Source organism: Wyeomyia smithii, chromosome 1 (assembly GCF_029784165.1).
Source record: "Wyeomyia smithii strain HCP4-BCI-WySm-NY-G18 chromosome 1, ASM2978416v1, whole genome shotgun sequence".
NCBI lineage: Eukaryota > Metazoa > Arthropoda > Insecta > Diptera > Culicidae > Wyeomyia > Wyeomyia smithii.
Window position 1 is genome coordinate 33,145,184 of NC_073694.1, and position 13,362 is coordinate 33,158,545.

The 13,362-nt window shown below is 39.7% G+C and overlaps 1 protein-coding gene across 4 annotated transcripts in view; it reads left to right on the forward strand.

Annotated features, from left to right (window-relative positions):
* The first annotated feature begins 830 nt into the window (after window positions 1–830).
* The window catches only part of LOC129731922 (transcription factor mef2A), a 137,327-nt gene continuing 124,795 nt past the window's right edge, over window positions 831–13,362 (forward strand). Inside the window, exons 1-2 of one of the 4 annotated variants that reach the window (XM_055692336.1) lie at window positions 831–900; window positions 1,589–2,122. In XM_055692336.1, coding sequence (XP_055548311.1) covers window positions 2,023–2,122 — 100 coding nt within the window. In that variant the 5' untranslated portion in view covers window positions 831–900; window positions 1,589–2,022. Of the gene's footprint in view, window positions 1,369–1,588; window positions 2,123–13,362 lie in introns of all 4 variants that reach the window. The other 3 variants (XM_055692311.1, XM_055692320.1, XM_055692328.1) reach the window with 3 other exon arrangements.

Here is a 13,362-nt window from a genome sequence, read left to right on the forward strand (position 1 = left end):
TTTAAAGAATTAACCATAATATTATATTTATAATATATGTTTTCAAAACATTTTTTTTCAGAAATTCAGTTTCGTACAATTTCAATCAAAATTAGAGACCAAATTCGTTTCGTTTCGAGAACTTGAAATCTACCTTGATTTAGATTAATTTAGTGAAACTCAATTCGATGGTTAATTTATTGTCGACACCATAAAGCTGATTTAGCACATTCCTAATATACCTATTTGTTCTTCAAAAAGCATAAATTTCAACCTCAATTGCATTTCCTAGGTATTAGACGTTTTTATAGCCTGCCTCGGCTATCTAATGGTGTATCAGTATCATAACGAAAACCAAAATAAAATTTAAAAAAGAAAAAAAAAACAACAACAAAATAACGAAGGATCGCATCAACAATCAGTGCAACTCACCGCAGCATGGCACGGCTGGTGAAAGTCACCCATCAGCTCCGAACGAACCGCACGGACCGCAGGATGCGCCAAACCGCAAGCGAAACCGACGAAACGACCAATGAACTCTCATTTATTTCGCATTAACCGCTTTCCAGCCCCGCCAGCCCGCATTTTGTCGCCCTCGAACGAAAGCCATTCAAATGTTAAAGTACCATAACAAACAATTTTCCAACACTATTTGTGCAAAAAAAAAACATTCTTCTGCCTGTTATCCTATTGGGTGGCCAGCTTTGCTGGCTTGGCTATTTAATGCAAGCAGAGACACCGCGAGGCACTCAGATGAAACCGAAGCCGAAGTGAGTGCTCCTGTCGGGATGAACGCGCCTGTCCTCGTGCAGCCTGACGGTGGACATCCGCTAGGAGCAAGCAGCTGTTCACCAGTCAGCCTCGTCGTGGCGATCCAAGCGGATGCGGAAGAGTAATTCTGCTCGAATTTCAACGTGAAGTGTAAAGTGGAGTTTTTCATTCTCTTTGTCCCCGTACACCAAACACCGAGTCTCGGAGTATAGTTTAGTCTTGCGATAATATCCGGTTGAAATTGGAAGCAGCCACCGGCAGCAAGCGATTGCCGATGAGTGGGAAATTGTGAGTGCGGAAGTGCCAAGCGATTGCGCCGGGACGGCTGAAAGTTGATATTGCAAGCACTGTGTAGGTCGAAGTTCGAAATTCTCCAAAGGGATCGGAAATGTTGTATCACCACTAAGCAAACATTGTTCCGTCGTTGTCGTCGTCGTCACAGGGGAAACGGTGTTTTTTTTTTCGTTTCACGCTTTACGACAGTCGAGTAGTAACGGGAGAAGCTCAGAAACTGCCGTGAAAATTGTATCAATCAACAGTTCTATTGTCTTTTGTAGCAACCAAATAGTCCCTCTGCGGAGCGATCTTCGGTTAACTTTTTTTTCTGGTCGTTTGGATGTAACAATTTCCAACAATAAGACAGCAAGCGAAAATGTGTCTATTTAGTGATCCTTTGTCAATCATTCCTTTCTAACGGTTACAACTGAGGGATATGAATGATTGATTGATGTTAAATTTTTCCCCCGGATTTAGAGCGAATTTCAATACATCAAATTTTTTCTCCAAGTAGAGATATAATCTTCTAATCTTTTCCATTTATTTCCATTTTCGATGTTAGCTATCACAGCTTCAAATTTAAGACACACTCTCTGCCGGCTGTCCCACGCTGTCTGCGGCGAAATCGTGCCGACAAAGCTTGCAGCACATTTATTCAACCGTGAATAGAAATTACTCCGTTTGTTGGCACATTTCTCGCAAACGCCCCGGAAAAAAAAATTAAAGTGGCAAAGTTGCGATTCTCCCGCTCGCCGCGCCTTCGAAAAGAGGCAAAAGCTGCTTCGTCTGCTGTACGCCGCCGAGTTTATTAATTGGGGTGGCACCGCACCGGGCAAAACCGCGAGCGAAGCCAGAAGCAGGTGTCGGTGTTGAAGTGAGAACAAAACAAAGCAGAAGAGGAGCAGCAGCAGAAAAAAAAGTTTACTCTCAAAGTTCGCGGTGCCGTCGGCCGGCTCGGTTTGTCTGTGATCTTTTAATTATCATTGTTTGGCCATCATGTTTTGGATACTACGGCGCACCGGAGCCGCCAACTTTTTCAACTCGATCAACAACAACTACGCCACCAAGGGGGGCTCCAGCGCTAGCAGCAGTTCCGGTAAGTTTTGTAGTCTGTCGTGGAGGTGGCTCCGCCACCAAAAAGTAAAATTAAAATTACTGAAGGTATCGAAAATAAGCAAGTTTTTCAGCATGTAAAATTCCCGAAACCTGGCTGCCTATTTTAGGTTGCTTGCGATCTCTGATCAAATTTCTTAGAATTTCTTTAGCAGCGTAAGGTAATCAATGGAGATATTTTTAGGTAATAGTCGCGGAATGTAAGGAAAACACCTTAGAAGTTCGATCCGTTTTAGCGGAAATGATAATAAGTTTTTGGAAATATGGTTCGGTGAATTTATTTCATGTAGAGAGATAGGGGCTTATACTTCTATTTCAGTACTTTGTCGCTATTATTTTGAGTTATGGAGGTGCATGGTATTCAGTAAGTGAAGTGCAGCGACGTTTGTAGGGTTTGGGATAGTTTTGAAATAATTTTCGAATATACAAAAGTCAACCTAAAATAAGCAAAACAGCGAAACATGTAGAAGTAATAAGCAAAAAACTATCCAAATAAACCAGAGGCAAAAAAACTGAGGCACTAGAGTATTTGAAAAGACAAAAAAGAATAAAAAATAAAATTCAGAAAATCTGCAAAACATTTTGATTTATTACAAAAATTTCACCTTTTCTTTTGCTTTTACGTGCCATTACATACCAAGGTTGGAACGCCTTTAAATAGAAAATGAAATACAAATCCGAAAATCAAGGAAAACGATGAAAAATCTCAAAATGATGAATTAACAACACAATAATAAAATGTAGATAATGAATATTAAAAATTGGATGACGCGTAAGTGTAATACGAGACCATTACGAAACAAAAATCACTGAAATCTCGTTAAAATTTGTAACCCATTGTTAACATTTAACATTAGAGCTTCGAATAACCTAAAATAACCTATTACTTTATTATACAATCAACGGTTTAAATATAAAACAATTTAAAGTTGTCAGAAAACACCACAGCCCGAGATGAGTAGGAAATTTGACGAAAAACATACTTTTAAGGTTTCTTAAAACGAAAAAGTACTGGAATAAATAGATAAATACATTCAGCTCACAATCATTCCCATTGCTTTTAAAATAAAGAAAAAACAACATCAAGAAAGCAAAAAGTTTCTTAAGCGGCCTAAAACCTTCCAGTTGGTCTCCAAATGTGATGCTGGCCTAACAAGCCAGTCGTGTTAGGTTCGATGCTCGGTTCGGAAGAGACTATTAGTGTCAGTAGGGTCGTAGTGCTATAGCCCCGAAATTGTCCTGTACATTAGGATGGGCGATACTAGCATCGATGCCAACGGGTCGCGGTATCGAGTATTTTGGCATCGATACTCACCGCTAGTGATGAGTGCCGGTATCGATACTTTCTAAACGATGATTTAAAAAAAAATCTGCAGGTCTGACACCGATATTATCGAAACATCGGTAATCGATACTCCTTTAGCCGATACTTTGATCCCTAGTATCGAAGTTCATTGAAGTATCGCGATACCAAAGTATCGATACTTTCGTCAGTATAGCCCATCCCTACTGTACATCAAACAGTTGGCTGCGAAGTCTATGTATAATAAAACGAATCGGAATGTAGCACCAAGACTTTGCTCTGCATAAGCGGCTTAAAAGTGCGAAAACTAATATAAGCTATAATCACAGACTAACAGACATTACACTTCGAACAACTTTTCGATAAAATCGTCGTTCGGATGATTCCAGTACTTTACGTTAGTAACACTAGCACCATCTGCTGCCGTGTTCGCGCTGCGTCATATATTTCGACATCAGCGCTAGCGTTACTGCATGTGTAAAATGAGGAACTACAAAATAGGTATGAGATTGAATGACAGCGCCCCAGACGGCGTTGTCGCGCGATGACTGTTATTCGATTGAAAATATGAAATGTTTGTTTTTTTGTGGTGATGGAGCCAGGTTCTAGTGTTACGTCTGTTATTCTGTGCTATAATCTTTCAGTTTTTCTCAGTTCGATCTTCAGGGTAATTTTTTTTTGACGTAGAATTACGTTTTACGGCAATTTAGGGGTACAAACTGCATAACCGAAAACATCGACTGCGACTCGAAAATTGTCCACTTTCAAATGTTTAAAAGTCACTCAGTTTCCAACGTATTTGCTTCATTCTAACGGCAATCGATTGTAAAATTAGCAGCGCGCCCTCTAAAACGCAGAAAATTGTGATTTTATGACGCTAACTTTTGTACTATTTAGAAATGTGGAGCCCTAATTAACGCTTATTTCGATCGATCTGATCAAACTGAAAGCAAGGCCAAATATCAGGCAAAACACCATATTGGTTGTCAAAGGACTTAAGCATGGATTTATTCTCAGACTCCCCATCACGTCCTCTTCCTTCAATCTGAATTCGGCAGTACCCCTGTAGACCCTTCTTCCAACAAAAATAAATCCCCATTATAATAAAACTGGTGTGAGTAACGTATGAAAGTTCTCTCCAAGGAATTGTAATTAGGAGATATTGTTAGGATGGACAGAGACTCGTAATAGTAGAGCAGTAAAAGTGAAACGGAAAGGTAAAACTTACACACAAGCACAAATATGAATGATAAACGTATCACTTACTTCGGTAGTCAATAAATAATATGGAGTGCGGAGTACAGAAAACACTCGGGCAATATCACAGTAGATTTAATCTCTGTTCGCAGTGATGAATCCACATAGAAAAAAATCAAACTACACATTTAGTGTAGTTGGTAGCGTCTCCGCCAACCACGCTGGTGACCCGGGTTCGACATAGGTGTCGATGGTTGTGGGGTGGTGTGATCCACTCACAACCAACCCAACTGGTTTAGATTCAACTCTAGGCGACACCGGGAGATTTTCTGAGGCGAAAAATCTCTGGGATCACGCCTTCCTTCACATGAGGGAGTAAAGCCGTTGGCGCCGGTCAGTCCGTTCTCCCGGTGTCGGCTAGGATTGAATCTAGGGTAGTTGGGATGGTTGTGAGTGGATCACGCCATCCCACAACCATCGACACCTATGTCGGCGTTGGGATTCAAACCCAGGCGTCGAGCGTGGTTTGCGGAGACGTTACCAACCACGCTAAGCCCCTGCCTACGCTTGTTGTTGTTGCTATGTTATGATTGTTTTTTTTTTTTGCTGAAACACATGCTAATTCGATTGCAGTCCTCCATAGCGGACAGACCAGCAGAGGAAACCGGCGAACCCGCTAGATTTTGGATCTCCCGTCTGTGTAGGATGCACCGTCACGTCACTATTGTGACTCACCAACGGTACTTTTTAGCGCCTCAAAATTATTCAATTGGAGGAGTTGTTATTTTTCTGCCTCTTGCCACTTACTGATAGTGATAAAAACAGTTATTTTCGGAAAAACCAAATCCTCTTTCGGAGCAATCCCCCCGTTCTGTCTTACAATTTCGAATAAATGATTTCGGGGCGCTAAGAAGTCCCATTGCACAGTGTTCCAATAAGGCAAAAATTGGAACTTTATTCCATAGCGCCTTTCACCTTCATCCTAGCTTAATAGTGTTTTCGGAACAATTGTTTGTATGAATGACCCGCATAATCAAAAATTGTCGAAAAATATGAAAAGTTTACTGTACTAAAAATAATTATTTTTTTGTGTTAAGAGATAGAAGAACAGTTTATACAGCAAAGTTGTGGAAAATTCAAAAATATGAAACTTCGTTGAACAAATAAAAATACTATCTGTTTTCGGTACAAAGTTATAAAGTGTATTACATGGAACATACTCAAAAGTTAGTTTTTTTGTTCTTAACTTTCGTTAGTTGCATTTTACACGAAAGTATTGTTCGGAGGAACTGTTAAGGCACACAAAACACACATTTTTGCCAAAGATCATATATCCCCAGGACTTTTCCTTACAAAGCTATAGCATATTTTAGCTTATTTTTTTCAATAATTTCAAGAACGTATAGGTTAAAAAAGGGGAAGTGGAATCATGATGTCAATACTGATCCTTGAAGTTAAGCTGAAGTACTGTAAACTCCTTTAGGTTTCATTTGTCCCAATCCACCCATATTAGAGTAGGGCAAGCATATGTTACAGTGGGTTTTCATATATCAATAGTACTAACTTTTTTGTGTTAAGAAATAGAAGAATGGTTTATTCGGCAAAATTTTAAAACGTGCAAAAATATGAACTTTGCCGAACAAACGAAGTTCCTATCTTTATTGGGTGCAGAGTTACAAAAGTATATTCTATTGAAGTTACTTAAAAGTTAGGTTTTTTGTACTTAACTTTTGTTGATTGCATTTCACAAGAAAACGTTGTTCTACAGAAGCATTAGGGCATATAAAACACACGTTTTTACCTTATTGGACCACTGTGCATTGATGTTATCACGAGTTGATTCTCGTTTTCTTGTTATTTCGGAGTGCATTCTTATTAACTCAATTATGAAACGATCTTGTCGTTGCATTAAACTGGCGGTTTAATCTGTATTACATATTAAATAAATACATGCCTGAAACACAGATTTCTAATTCTCATAATTCAAAATATCTCGATAGTTGAAATATGAATTGAATCAGTGAAAAACAATTTAAATTCAAGGACTGCTTCAAGAATGTGTTTGTGGTGTGTGTTTGGTGTGGAAGTCTGAACTTGGCTGCTTTTCCGCTTGTCTTTGGAGCCATCTTAACGATATGATAGGTGACCGGCAGGCGCACTGCTGAGATAAAACAACAGAGACAGGATTTTTTTTTTCAGTTTAGAGATGCAATTCAAACGCAATCGACTTTCTTTCCCAGATGCTCTCCTTATTTTATATATGTTCGAGAGACTCACTGTGAAAGCGCTGTAGTAAGCTCCGTTGTGTAGTTATTGTGCGTAATGTCCTCTCGTGTGAGAAAGCTCAGCTCAATCTATTATCTCCAAGGAGGGATATTTCAGATTCCACCATGGGTTCTCCTAAAATATATACGATTCGCTGCTTTCTTCAAACACGTGCGTCGAATTGATCACCAGTGTGAGAGCAGTTGATTCCGCAGTGAAATATATTCTTCTAAACGCCAGTGATTCTCTGAGGAGAAACGACAAGCCTGGTTACAATTATTAGTAACCGTTTCAAAACATCACCAAGAGACTAAAAAAGCTATTAGAAAAACAAAACGATTTAAAATTTTGTTTTTTTTTTAAGTTTATTACGAAACGTTTCAGAAAAAAATTGCCAATCCACATTTGCACAAATTATACTAACACTAAACCAATTAAAAGTAGAAGGATCGCAAGATTCTACGCACGAAGACCCCGAGCGATCGCCGATCTGCCTTCTTTCACATTCACGCTTCATGTCCGTAGAACACCACCGAGGGGATTAGTGTCCTGTTGAGCGCAAACTTCGTACGGATCTGAAGGCTGAAGAACCTAAGCTAGCTGAGCAATCCGTAATAAACCCCGTTCACTCCTGCAATCCGTCCCTACTCCTCGCGGCTCATTTCGTTATTATACGTTGTGAGTGTAGCAAGCTAAACAAATTCATTAACCACTTCGAACGGATAAATATGTATTTCGTTTTGGCAGTATTTATGGTGAGTTCAATTCTCGTCTTCTCCACAGCTTTATAAACTTCAATGATGTCGATGTTTTGGAAGAAATGGCATCATAATGTAGTTCAAACATCCGTTCTGGTCTATATTTTCATTGATAGCTAAACCACTAGGCTTGAACCACAATTTGACAAAAAACAAAAAGTCCTTTTCTGTCCACTCCGCTGGCTGGTCTTCCACTACCTTCCTGGCGGATTATAGTTAAGGTTTGCAGCAAACCATACACAATAGAAACCGGAAGATTCTCGCTTTCAAAATGGTTTACCGTGAACTTTTTGCTAAAATTGTTGTGCGGTTTATAGCGAACCGTACAATACGCTTGAGGAATGCTCCTTATTTGAACGCCTTTTTGAACCAAACTGAGCATTCAAAAACAAAACAAAAAATACTGACATAAAGAGGAAAGATTCACAAACATATTCTCATTTCTCTCTGAGCGTGTTTGTTGTGGAGTAAAAGAGCTCCCAAAAAAATCCAGATTTTTAGTTGTTACCCGTTATAACCTATTCCAAGGCTATTTCTAACTATAAGTTCAAGTACCAGTCTCCTTACTTCAGAACATACACGGGACCGAAAAATCACCTGCTGTCTGGAGGCTTGGTATGAAACCATCGAAAGTTGCACGTATCAGCTTAAGAAGTTTTGTTGGAGAAACCATGTTCGAGCATAGTCTGCCACAACTCGAAAACCACACTAGTATTCATCAACCTCGGTCTCGGTCTCAGGATATTCTGGTAAATTGGAGTATTCAGCCGCTCGCTGGCGACTTTGAAAAGTTCGGTCGGTAAGACGTCCTTTTCTACGGCTTTTTGGTCTTTCAGATGTCTTCAAGTTTTTTCACCTCGTTTAAGGTTGACGAATCCACAGCTTGTCCCAATTTCTCTCCCGTTCTCTACGACGACTCTCGTATCTTTTCCACCATTCAACACCACTTGGAATTTCATGGTTCATGGATCCGTCCATCAATTTTCCGAATGTACTTCGCAACCACCTCATCGGGAGATAGCTTCGGAATGTTCGGACGTATATTTCTCGCTTCGTTCGATTTAAATACATTAGACAGTCGGGGCGAAGCTTGCATACTACGAGCAGGCTTGCCTTTTCTTCTCGGAAAATCTCTAGAGTGCAGGAGGGAAACTGCGAAAACAACTGCTCTCACACTAAAGAGCAAATCAACGCACATTCTAGAAGAGAACGACGAACCATGTGTATCTGGTGAGCTTCCAGAAAGTACCGCGGTGAAAACTGAAATCTCTCTCTTGCGAGACAATGAACTATGATGTACTTTCTCACACGTATAGACATCTGCTGTGTTTTCTACAGTTTGTTTCTTGCGCATGGCAGAAAAGGAAAAGAGATTGAGAGAAAAAAAATAGACTGCGTTTCTCGTGCCGGTCAAGTTTATTTATGTCGAATTCGTTTTCGCGGTGTAGCTACACGAGGACTACGGTGTAGCTACACTTTCCGAACTACTCGCCAGTGTACACTGTGGTGTACTTCTGCTTATTCTCTTTAGAGTGATTAACCCTTCTTGTTTCTCTCAGATGTGGGGTGAGCTGGAAGTGTGTTTGTCTCTCTGTAAGTGGTTGATACACTTTGGAGTGCAGAATGAAGCGTTGTTAAAAGCATTGCCACACGCAGGAACATATTGAAAAAGAAGTGCGCGGTGAATTTTTTCTCCGCTCTTGCCACATACTGTAGATAAAGACAAGCATGACAACGAGATAGTAATCTGAATCGATGTTTGGCCACCGAAAAGACCGCACATCGATGATGTCTTAACAGTGCAAGCCGTCGATCTGGTAGCAGGTCTCTCCATTGGGATATCTTCAGGCTTGGCTCCAAATTTTCAGACGAGCAAAATAGGTACCGTAAGCCGGGATAAAATTAAGCCAGTAGGGGTGAGATTGTGCCATACAAACCGATTGTTCGTTAGTCATATCATGGCGATCACAATACCAGACTTTCTTAAATAAGTTTTCTCAAATAATAAACCAAGCAAGCCGAAAGAAACGGCTGACAAGTCACGGGTTGGATGGCACAATCTCACCCACGCTGGCTGAATATTGAGGATTGCAATAAAATATCGATATACATGACGTTGTACATTTGAAGAATGGGACATACGATTTGTGTGAAGATATGTTTTTGCCAGTAATGATGATGTAAGGATTTCTGTACTTTGGCAAGTCTTTGTCTTTGAATATGTGTAAATGATTTTCAAGGTTTACGGGTGGCATACGTGTTTCATGTCATTGAGGCTCATAATGTCTAGAGTGTTAATATGCTACACCTTTCCCCTTTTGGAGAATGGTGTAATGAAATATAATTATTATTCGTAAGCTTTCCTGCAAATTTGTTTGCAATTTTACTATGAATTCAATTTTTGTTTAAACATAGATTGTTCACTTTAAGGTAAAATAAGGGAAAAAAGGATCAATGTTAAAAAATTCTATCTAGTGATTAAGTCGTAATAAAAAATTCAATAACTTCGATTAAGGAACCTTAAACATGGCTAGAATAAAGTATTGTCATATTTCTACCTTATTTTCGATACATGGACACTAAATTTTGATGAAATGTAATAACGACCCATTTGACATCACACACATTGAGATGAAATAACGTATGAAGGAAAAAATGAACAAAACCTAAACGGACCGAAAATATTAATTATATTTCAAACAAAATTTAAATTTGACTTCGATTGAGATTGGCTATATTCTATTAAGACTCTTTACCAAATAAAAATATGTTATTTATGATTTAAATGATGTACGCGGCTTTGCCATGACGCTCTATCGACGATGGTATTTTTCAACCTTTTTGAAGGCCGTTACTTAAATTGCAAAAGAGAAGAAAATAAGTTAACACTATATTTCTAAGAAAATAGAGATGATTATGAAAAGAACGAAGACGGTTCAAAAGCAAAACTCTAAAAAATCGTCGAAGAGATGGTTTCGTGTTTTGCAAAACTCTTCTAACGTTCAAGTTTACGGGTTTTCTATCGAACACCTTTGCCCGTATTTCAATAATTTAAACAACTGCATTGACAAAATTTGTTATTCTTCAAACATTAATTTGACACAGTACGATGCAATTAAATTACTCAACTTCTCTTGGAAGCCTCTAGTGACAAGCACGTTGCCCTCTTACTTCATAATTTCGTGCAACGTTATTTGCGGTTCTCTGCGGAGAAATTTTCACCACAAAAACCCCTTCTTGTGGGAGATAATCTCAACGTAAAAGGAAAAACGTCTTAAGCAATTAATATATTTTTGCTCTTCAATGCTAAATAAAGCTCTCGGTTTCTACTGAGACAGCCACCGTCATACAAACAGTAGATAAACCGGCTCCATCGTATAGCAATTAACAGATCAACAAGTCAAATTCTGCGGCGGAAAATAAACAAGCGCTGAGTAGATTAGAAAGATGGAATGACACTTTTGAAAGTATCAAACCAGCACTCGCTGGTACAGAATGTGTCTCTCGACCGACGGTAGTAATCTCAGTGATTCCCTTTCCCTTTCATGACTCACCACAGTCACCTTGAGAGCGACAAGAAATACCACACCGACCGCTATCAAAAGGCAGAAACGTCATCTGCTTTCAAGTGTTTGCGCTATGCTCCAAGTAGAATCCAATTATCTCGTTTCATCTCGATAGCACATACTCGACGCGCTCGCTATCAATTTTCCAACTACACACCCCCGGAACCCGGAGTCCCCAATCTCCAATCCCCGGTAGGATAAATTTGACAAACGCGCGGGGATACACATCCAGCCACTTGTTACAGTGGAAGATACCCTCTTCATATGAAATTGGTATTTGGAGTACGTGTGTGTGTGAGCCTGTTGGCTTAAGGCTCCGACGGCTAGAATTTCCGGTCCGAATGGACGACACTTGGTCACGGAATAAGGCTATTCATAGTTGCCTTAGTCTAATTGAGTTTAAGCATCTCTCGCTACTGATGGCGTAAGCAAAACTAACTAATGCCAAATCCCACCGAATCAGTATCAAGTGTTACCGTACAAGAGTGCTCTGCTGATGTGTGTAAGGATGTTTGCGAGGATGAAGCTGGTATGAGTCGGATGTTATTAAGGTAATGAGGATCGGCTTTCTTAGCTAATGAGGGTCACAATTGTGCTTAGGTTGAAGTAAATTTATGTTTTCCAAATTTCTAAGAAGGAAGCTGTACCAGCCTCATTGAAATTTACCAGTTTTCTGCTGTTAATCTCATGATTTTAATTAAGAAAAGTTTCGAAAAGTTAAGCCTAGCTTTATATTGCAATCAACAAAAGTCACTTTTTTTGCCGCTGCACCAGCTGGTTTCAATATCGTTGCTGCTATCCGCTGCCACAGCTGCTGCTGTTTAGTAAGGATTGTTGTAGTCGCTGTTTAGAACTAAGATGAGCGGCTTCGGATGAAACAAGCTCTTATATAGGCCAAATAGTGCATTTCAAATTACTAGGTCTATAATTCTGTCGACCGTCCTTGGGAAAGCAATAATATAATAGCCAATAAGATCAATCGAAATTTGAGTTTCAACAAGGATTGACCATTCTCAATAATATAGTTGCTTGTCATTTATAACTGTCCCAACATTTTTTTTTTTGAATATTATTATTATTATTTATTCATAAAGTCATCTGACACAGGTATGGTCTTAATGATAAAATAAATTTAAGTTACAAACACAATTACACTGAACATCTTAAGATAGTTGTCGTCTACAAGAGAGTCGTCGTTTGAAGGCATCAATCGAAATTCCAAAGTCGAGAAGTTCGTAGACAGCATTGAATTGTGCGGTCATAAATCGAATTGGATTAAACAGCCCATAGTTCACTCTGCTTGGCTTGAGGTACAGGAAGTCTCTTGTGCGGAGTGGTCTCTGTGGTGCGTAAAGGTTCATCTGTTGTAGTATTGCAGGGCAGTCAATTTGTCCGGAAAGGATTTTAGCAACAAAAACGGCTTGAGCAGTAGCTCGTGGCTGCTCGAGTGTTTCAAGTCCTAGTAGCTTACATTGAGCTTCATACGAGGGTAAGTCTAACGGGTTGTTCCAGGGTAGCATGCGAAGTGCGTATCGAAGAAATTTTTTCTGGACAGACTCGATTCTAGCGGTCCAGTTTGCTTGTGATGGGCCAGACTACCGAGCAAGACTCGAGGATAGAGCGCACTAGCGAACAGTAGAGCGATCGAAGGCAATAAGGATCCAGAAACTCATTAGCTATCTTGAAAATAAATCCCAGCTGACGATTAGCCTTTGAGATCATTTCATCAAAGTGTTGACGAAATGTTAGCGCACAATCAAGTTTTACACCAAGATCACGAATGTGAGCTACCCGTTGCAATGTATGATTAAGTATGGTGTAATCAAATAAGACTGGATTCTGCTTGCGGTGAAATGGTCTTACATTGCGCTTCTGAACACTTAGTGTCAACAGATTCTTCGTGCACCATGCCTCGAATTCGTTGATCTAACGTTGTAGTTCCAGGCAGTCGGATAAGGCTTTGATTACCGCGAATATTTTTACATCATCTGCGTAAAATAGGCGAGACCCAGGTGGCAGTAGAGAGGAGACTTCGTTGATGAAAAGAGTGAAAAGCAGGGGACCTAAATTGCTTCCTTGTGGGACGCCGGAGAGATTCGTGAAATATTCTGACTCTTCCGAACCAATTTTCACG